Below are 8831 nucleotides of genomic sequence, written 5' to 3' on the forward strand. Positions count from 1 at the left end.
GAACGCTGTGTTCGAACTGTGAACCAAATCCAAAGCACCACAGCGGCGCCGCTGTTGAGGCCCAACCACAGAGTTTCTGTGTACGCAGCATGACCGCGACACTAGTTTGAAAATCATCACAGCTTTGACGACGATGTGCCGGTATTTCAAAGTTAGTTAAAGGGGAGTATATGGCTCTTTCTCATACAAAAGGTGTCCAATAGGGTACTTCCCCCGATGGCGCTCATTAGAAGGCGAGAAAACAAACCACTGCGGACAAAGATCCTGGAAAGTAGAACTCAGAAATGCGGAATGCGTCACACCATATTCTCAGTCAATGGAGACGAATACACCGGGGAGTGGCAGGACAACATGAGGCACGGAAGGGGAACTCAGGTGTGGAAGAAGACCGGCGCCATTTACAACGGAGAGTGGAAATACGGTAAACCCGACGGGTACGGCACATACATCATACCGCTGCCGGGGACGAAGAAGTATATCGTGAAGTACTGCGGCGAGTGGAAGAACGGGAAGAGGCACGGGTACGGCATATGCTTCTTTAATTCCTTGGATGTTTACGAAGGGGACTGGAAGGAGAACCGCCGTTGCGGTTGGGGAAGGATGTCCACAGCGAAGGAAACCTACGAGGGGGAGTGGATGAAGGAGAAACACGGACGTGGCGTCATCTATCTCGCCAACGGGAACTGGTACGAAGGCTGCTGGCGGGAGGGCAAGAAGGACGGGGAAGGGAAGTTCTTCTTTGCCGTCAAGGGACGGCTTTACAAAGGCCTTTGGGTGGACAACATCGCCAAACGCGGGGTCTTGTTCGAGACCAGGACGGCCGAAACGCCGACCCCGATTGTGCATCCGAATCCGCAACGGCACCTGGAGGAGATCGAGAAGGTTCTTAGGGAGGCTCACTTCAGCATCCGACTGCACTGTGAGAAGGGCAGCTGCGACATCCGGCAAGGGAAGCACTCGGTCTGCGACATCGTGAGCATCAATATCGACCAAGACAAGATGGAAGACAAGATGTTCCTCACCCAGACAAGTTTTGTCCCCCCTGAAAAATCGAAATGATTGAATTTGTACTTTTTCAAATAAAAAAAATAATGAGCAAGGAATGAATTTGTGTTGCTACTGATGAACTGATATCAAAGATTGGCAGTCAAAGACGGTTGATGCCTTGGTGCCTTTGTTTCCAAGCGTTTCATAGCTAACCTCAAATCTCTGAGAAGGTGTTTCATATGCTGGAAAAATTTTTGGAAGACCTCTTGCAATGCTAGGAATGGGTTTTGAAAGTAACAACATACATGACAAGAACTTCAAATGTGGTGGATTTGAAGTCTCAATCACAGAGAGTTAAGAGTTTCGGCTCCAAATAAAGATGTTTTCATTAAAACAGTATATATGAGTGACAAGAGAAGGCTTCTCTTATCCGCTTTGGACGATCAACGTACACTTTTCACGCTATCGTAAAACGGCACTGTCCGAAAACTGGCATGACTGTGAACCCATATATGACATCTCCCTCCTTTTTATGTTTCTAATGGCACAAGGCCCACATAACAGCGTTCAACTAACCATGGAAACCAAACGTTTCCGCCAGGAAACTGTCAAATAACATACAAACTTCTTAAATTCCAACCTTCATAAATTTGTTTCGCGTGACGACCGCGGAACTGAGCGGACGGGTAGGAGGTTCTTACCTTTTCTTGACGTTCGGCAAAAGGGCGGCGTCGTGGAAAAAGGGAGCGTTTGTTGTGTTTCGGCCTTAATTGGACCGGTCCAATGCGTCGCCTGTCACGGGGATGACGGACGCAGCCCTGATTAAGTTCAATCCCTTTAAACATCATTGAAATGTGTTATATTTTACATCCTCAGTGGCAGGCTGCTGTTTAGTCATCACTGAAAGGCCCATTTAATACTTCGTAGCCTTTTTTTTTTTGGTCGTTTGTCGATTATGTGCCCCCCTATCATCTGATAATGGTACTGACCGCTTCCTGTATGTATGTCCATCCAATCATATGTCCAGGAGACGCTTGTTTTGATTTTGCCAGGATGTTTTCCTTGCTAGTACTTGTTCTCTGTTCTCATTAGTTATTTTGAGTCCGGTATTTGATTTACGGTTTACGGATTTACGGTTGAGTTTACTCTCGCCGCATAGTTGTCCTCTGAACATATCGGAGACATTTTGTTTTTGGGTCATGGTGACAATCTGAGCTGGGTTTCTGGGATTAAAACATTTTACAGGAATCTCTCCTCTGCGTTTTAGGCCTGATCCATTAGCGGTGTCCACATTTTTGCCAACAGTTTGAACAGCACAGTGAGCATACATCTTTTGCGTACCTCCCAAAAAATGTCAGCGTCTGTCTGCAGGTTTAGCTTGTGGACTGGCCTTCATGCTCGTCCAGCTCTGGCGTCTGTGTGACCTCACCGGGGTAGAAGAAGCTGTCTCTGCAGATGGAGAGGTACCTCCTGGACACTGCTGACGTAGGAGGAATTTGTATCGCAGGGTGTGAAGACGGATCTGCCTGAAGATGGCGGCGCTGCCCCTTTTGGTGTGACCGTGGAATGGCACTGTCCTTTTCCTGTTTTGCTGTCTCAACACCATCTTTTTGCTCAGCTGGATTCCTGTCGTGCCATTTGGGCTGAAGGTTCTTCTCCCATATGGGAGGCTTCTTCTGCTCTTTTGCCCCATTAAAGGTTCTGCTGGACTGGCTCCGGTTGTGGTGCACGGAGTTGATCTGTAAGACACGAGGGCTGTAAGTGGATCTTCGTTTCTGAGGATTCTCTTTGCAGTCCCTAAGGGCGGTAAGGACTTGAAGTGATGTGTCTGAGGTCTAGCTGTCTTGCCAGTTCCTGAAATTCTGCACTGGAAAGCCGAGGGCCGTCTACTCACCAGCTCATCCAAACCTTGCGAAGGTTGCTTTAGGTCTCTGAACAACCTGACGGTAGGGGCAGTACCTCCAGGAACCGAGAGTGGAAGGCCAATACGACAAGGTAGTTTTTGTTTTGTTTGCTCAACAAAAGGAGACGCTCATCTGTACGCTTCTGCCCGAGATGTCGAGGACTAGTCTTTTCCACGGACTCTCGGGCAGAAGCATACAGATGAGCGGCCCCTCTTGTTGAGCTTGCTGTTGTTCTTGGCAAGTGCAGCACAACATAGCGGTATGCTTCAGTTCTGGGGAAAGTTCTGGCCACCAAACCAACGAGTTGGTCACTGCGTAAACCTGATGTTCGTCATTCATTTTGTGTGGGATGTCGGCTCTGGGCTCTGTAGAATGGTGATCCTGCTCCCACGTATGAGCAAACCATGAGCCTTCATGTATGCTCTGCCCTGCGGTGGAACATCTCCACTGGACTCCAACCATCCTCTTCTCACAAGTTAGATGACGGATTGCGGTTCACGATTAGCTGCGGTGGCAATTTTGATGCTTCCCATTCTGCTTGGAGATGCTGAGATGGCTACGGTGAAAGCTGTTTCTGGATAACATCCCTCTGTGGAAAGAAGTAGTACCAGACCTCCCTCTACACCGGCAAAGCCATCGGGGTGTCTGTCCTCAGTGAACGTGAATGACTTGGAAATATTTCCCCCTCATTGGCCGTCGGATAAATTTGGCAGCTCACCTGAACTTGTCCGTCATCCGTAGCGCCGTAAGCGTTGTTTCCAGACCGGCGATCGGCGGTTTATCGACAGGAAGGTTCGCCTGTGGATTGAACTTCACCACTTAACATTGTCCGTCTTGGTCTTCTATGTGTGTCTAAACACTTCTGACACCACGTAGAACGATGGACGGAGGGCCTTTCTAGTTTATTATCGGCTTTGGACGCACATCTCACAGCGGTTAGCCTACAGTATTCAAGGTATTTACCTCAAACTCCTATCAACATACCAGCTACCGCAAATCTTTGCCATACATGAGTCCACAGTCTCAACCAAATTTATAAAATGACTCTTAACAGAATATTCCACTTGGACTCCCATCCCTTCATTGTTCCATTGAGTTATTTAATGAAGTCACAACTCTTGTGACTCGTGACTCATTTATTTCTATTTGTCCTCCTCCCGGCTAAAGAAAGCAGTAGTAGAATGATGGGAAAAGCGAGGCTTTGAGTCATTTCTTTGGCTCCAGATCTCACACTGCCCACTGTCTTGGCACTCTGTCTTTCCTTGAATAAACGGAACTTGTATGCTTCCTTAATTCCCCGTAAAAAATGATGAGGGCCTGTGTTTTTTAAAAGCATGTCGTTCACAGAAGTACCAGCAGTGCTGGTGATGCAGTGCTTGAACAAACGCTGTACCCATCTACGCCAACGGAGCAATGGGATACTTTTGAGGGTCCTTAGAAGACGAGTGCAATGGCTGCACAGGTTGCCATGGTATCGTGATGGTGATTGAAACAGTATGACAGTATATGACAGTATAACAACCAGTGCAAAAAGACAAACGGACCTACCTCGCATCTCCATCCCTGCATTTGCAAGCAGTGAACATCATCTATGCTACCTTTACATATGTACAAAACCATGGATCCTTTCATGTAAACTAATTAAATCATGCATCTCACAATCACGCATTAGCAAATCAACATCTTTTCTTGCTGTTTAAAAAACCAAATCGATGGTTATCAGCTGTGACAAAGCCTGACCGATCATGTGTTCATAGATGGGAATTCAGCCATTACTGGAAACGTCTTCCTCGGTAATTGCTGGAGGTTTTGTATGCTGATGTGTGTGTGTGTGTGTGTGTGTGTGCCACTCACACAAGTAAAATATTTCGTACTTTAGACCAGGGATGACAGTCCAAGGTGCAGGCGGTTTAGTCGGAGATACACTGAGTCAGCAATTTGCCCGACGCCCACCTGTACTGTATGTGCAACAGACGCAGAGGTGCAGATGTGTGTGTGTGTGTGTGTGTGTGTGTGTGTGTGTGTGTGTGTGTGTGTGTGTGTGTGTGTGAAAATGCCGATCCGTCTGGAAAAAAAGTGATGGCTAACTTATCTTCACAGCCTGTGTGGTCCAGGACATAAACCCAGCCGTCTGAGCAGCTTCTTGGAATATCCTGTGAAAGACTGACCATCACAACGGTACAAGGACACCTTGACCTTCTGCCGACAGCTCAGTACTCAACTTTCCTCATGCAGGATGAATTTTTATATCGAATTTTCCATTCCTTGCTACTTTAAAGGGGATGGCTGAAGCAGTGAGGTGGTCAGGGGAGGCAGGAGAGGCCGTGCCTCACTTGCCAATCTTGGAAAGGAAACAATGTAAAATGGAAAAAAAAAAGTAAATGCTTCCATGTACAGATGTTTGCACTATAACGGTGTTTGTCATTTGAATTCATCAGTTTTTGATTGCTTTTTATTCAAAGTTGCTGGATTCTTACATTTACTGTTCAAATACTGAGAAGAGACGTGCGGTGAGGCAGTGGACTGTTGAGCCTCAATGACGGCGGATTGCCGGCATGCTCTGCACTAACACCGGATTGCTGTCTCTCTGGATGTCGCTATTAAAATGTTGAAACACTGCCATATGAACTACATTTCCAATGTACAGTGTTTTATGTCAACAACTGTACGTGTTATTAGTTTCTTGTGCTGAGCGATCATAAAACGGCTGCCAAGAGCTACTAAGTGAGGCACGAGGTTCTCCTGCCTCACGCTAGGGGGCGCTCCTGATTGCGGGGATTCTTCTTGCGACTCCTCGGCCGCAGAATACAGCAAATGATATGAGATTTTAAACATAAGCTGTTAACTGCTGCCAGTTGAATGGTGGATAAGCTGCTCTGTAGGATTCATACATTTGTAAATCTGATTGTGTAGTCAGTTCCTCACCGGTCATCAACATCACTGCACGTCACTGGTCTGAACCCCAAGCCTTATCCTGACCGTAACCCTCACACCAATCCTCAGTCTCTCCACATGCCGTACTAACAAAGCTATTTTATCTTGTGTAACTTGAAATAATCTGATGCATCTTCAGTTTATACTGTGAAGAACCCTGCAGCTTTTAAGAATGTGGACATCTTCTTCTACTCCGGGCTTTTCCCTTCAGGGTCTCCACAGCGGATCAACCTTCTCCATCTAACCCTTTTCTCTGGATCCTCCTCTCTCACACCAACTACCTTCATATCCTCTCTCACCACGTTCAACAATCTTCTCTTTGGACTCCGATTCCAGCATCCGTCTACCAACATCTTCCCTCTCCCCTCTCTGTCCATGACCCAACCATCTCTGACCTTCTCTCCAAAACATCTACCATGTTCCCTCCCTCTGATGGACTCGTTCCTGATCCTCTCCATCCTGGTCGCTCCCAAAGAGAAGCTCAGCATCTTCATCTGTGAGACCTCCAGCTCTGCCTCCTGTCTTTTGGTCGTTGTCATTGTTTGTAGATCATCTCACCACCGTCTCCTCCACCTTTCCTTTCCTTCTGGCTGATGTTCTTCTATCTCCTCGAACCCCTGATACTTTTCTCCACCCATTCCAACCTCCTTGAACCCGTTTCTTCACCTCTTTTCCATCCACACTCTCCTACGCTCTGGTCCGTTGACCCAAAGTACCTGAAATCCTCCACCTTCTTGATCTCCACTCGCTGTATCCTCACCGTTCCTCCTGGGTTCCTCTCATTCACACACATATATTCTGTCCTGCTCCGACAAACCTTCACTTCCCTTCTTCTCCAGAGCAAACCTCCACCTCTCTGGATTGTCCTCCACCTCTTCCCTGCTCTTGCTTCAGGTGACCATTTTAAGAATGTGGACATAACATTTAAAACTCAGCATCTCTTTTCATTTCGTTCAAAAGAAGCGCGGCTGTAAAGCTTCATGGGAAGAGCAGCGGCGTCATGTGACTGGATTCCCTGTGACATCACACACACACACACACACACACACACACACACTCCCGCCTTCACGCCCCTAATTCTTCGGATCCCTAAACAAGAGGCGCTCATCTTCCTCTTGTACCTTCAGGTCTGCTTTTCCTCTGTGAGCGCAGATCTATGATGTTACAGGCAAGAAGGTGGATCAACCTCAGGAAGGATGGCGAGGAGAAGCTCCATTCATAGCTGTGATGTGACACACACACACACACACAGACACACACGAGGACAATCCTGCGTCCAATGCAGTAGTCGCCCTCCAGCATGATGACATCATGGACGTCCATGACTTGGTAACACAGTCTGTGATTCATATGGGACGTCCGCTATGATGGTTCACAGCTTGTGATGATGATGTTCACCTGGACTCCTCGTCTCTGTGATGTCAAAATTAGTAAAAAGGCGCCCGAAAACTACGCGGGGAACCACGCGAGGAAGAAAAACCGAAGCTTCTCATTGGTACGATAACGTTACATCGGGTTTCACGAATGGAGAAAATGGAAGAGGGCGACCAAGCGGCGGAGGCGGCGGCAGCTTGCGACGTCCAGCTCCGGCAAGAGACGCCGAGGGATGCGTCCGAAAGTCCCTCCGGTAACGACGCGGGCCACCAAGATCTGCCTTGTCAGCGCCGGCAGGAGCCCGATCTGAACAAACTGGACTGCTGCACCCAGACGGACTCGCACATCATGATCTCCGGGATGGTGCCGATGGAGCCGGACATGAGGGCGAGGCTGCAGCGGCAGCGCTCGCAGCTGAGGGCTTGGCTCAACCAGCAGCAGAGCGAGCGGACGGTCAAACAAAACCGGCAGAAGCTGGACAAGCTCCTCTACGACCAGTACGTGATCAACGTGGACAGCAAGGCTCTGCAGCTGGACAAGAACGAGGTGCAGATGAGAAGAGCGGCGGCGTTCGCGACCAAAGACTACAATCTGGCGTTGGCGAGGATTTGCGACGAGAGGGCCGGTCCGGGCGCCAGGGACCATCTGCAAGCGAAGGCGCCCGTGACGGTCGGGTGTAACTACCCGAGCCTCAAGGTGGTGCCGCTTCCGGAGAGCCTGGAAAAAATCATCCAGTTCCAGAAGCATCAGATAGAAGAAGGCAAGCGGAGAGACTTCGAGAAGAGGAAGGCGGAAGAGCAACACGACCACGACCTCATCGAGGCGGCGCGTCGGGCTCTGCTGATCGAGCGTCACCAGTCCAGGATCACCAGGCAGATCCGCCAGGACATGGACACCACCAACTTCTCCCTGGCCGAGTCCCACAGACAGAGACAGATACCCTGCTTCGACTGGGGCCACATCGACGAGAGCATCTACTCCAAATTCAGCACCAGCAGGCGATGATGCCGGAGTTCGGACCCGATCGGCCGGAAAGCGGCGAAAAACCACCCGAGCCTGAATTATGTTTATCGTCCAGTCGAGAATTGACTTGTTTCCGAGGGAAACGGCGGTTTCCTGGTCTGCGTCCAAACGTCAGACCTCCCAGAACGAGGGTTTTTCACCCGTAACGTCGGTTATTTTGATTTCCATCATCAGAATATTGTTTTTTGTTCTTCTTTTTCAATCATCAGATCTCTATCGGACTATCGGGAAGCCGCGCAACTTGTGCTCGTGGCTGTAAAAACAATCGCACAACACCATCACTGTTATATTTTCGGGAATAGGTTTTCCCGGTCGGCGGACAAGAGGCGCCTTGTGTTGCAAAAAAAAAAAAAAATGCGGCGGAACATCAGCCGGAACCCCGGTTGAACCCCGTTGTTTTGGCCTCCAGCACAGACCGGAGGAAGAACGGCGCCCAATTCGGTAACCTGGCGTTCCAGGTAACATTTACACAGAGATACCGGAACCGGAAATCAACCATCGGAACCGACGGAAACCTTTCCGGGAGGGAAAGGAAAGCTGGCGGAGAGTTGTGTGGCGCTAACAAAGCCGTATTCATCCGGGCTTTGGGTGCAGATTGGCGTTATTTCA

The 8831-nt window shown here is 48.9% G+C and overlaps 1 protein-coding gene and 1 pseudogene across 1 annotated transcript; both read left to right on the plus strand.

The window, feature by feature from the left end:
* The first annotated feature begins 216 nt into the window (after nucleotides 1-216).
* Nucleotides 217-1059, plus strand: LOC147233613 (MORN repeat-containing protein 3 pseudogene; annotated as a pseudogene).
* A 6299-nt stretch (nucleotides 1060-7358) lies between these two features.
* On the plus strand, nucleotides 7359-8204 carry LOC147233614 (RIB43A-like with coiled-coils protein 2). Its single transcript, XM_086147416.1, has one exon. It carries the CDS (start codon nucleotides 7359-7361, stop codon nucleotides 8202-8204), a length of 846 nt encoding a protein of 281 aa, XP_086003542.1.
* The last annotated feature ends 627 nt before the right edge of the window (nucleotides 8205-8831 follow it).

Source organism: Fistularia commersonii, chromosome 6, assembly GCF_037954325.1.
Source record: "Fistularia commersonii isolate RoL2024-O1a breed Wild chromosome 6, RoL_Fcom_v1.0, whole genome shotgun sequence".
Lineage (NCBI taxonomy): Eukaryota > Metazoa > Chordata > Actinopteri > Syngnathiformes > Fistulariidae > Fistularia > Fistularia commersonii.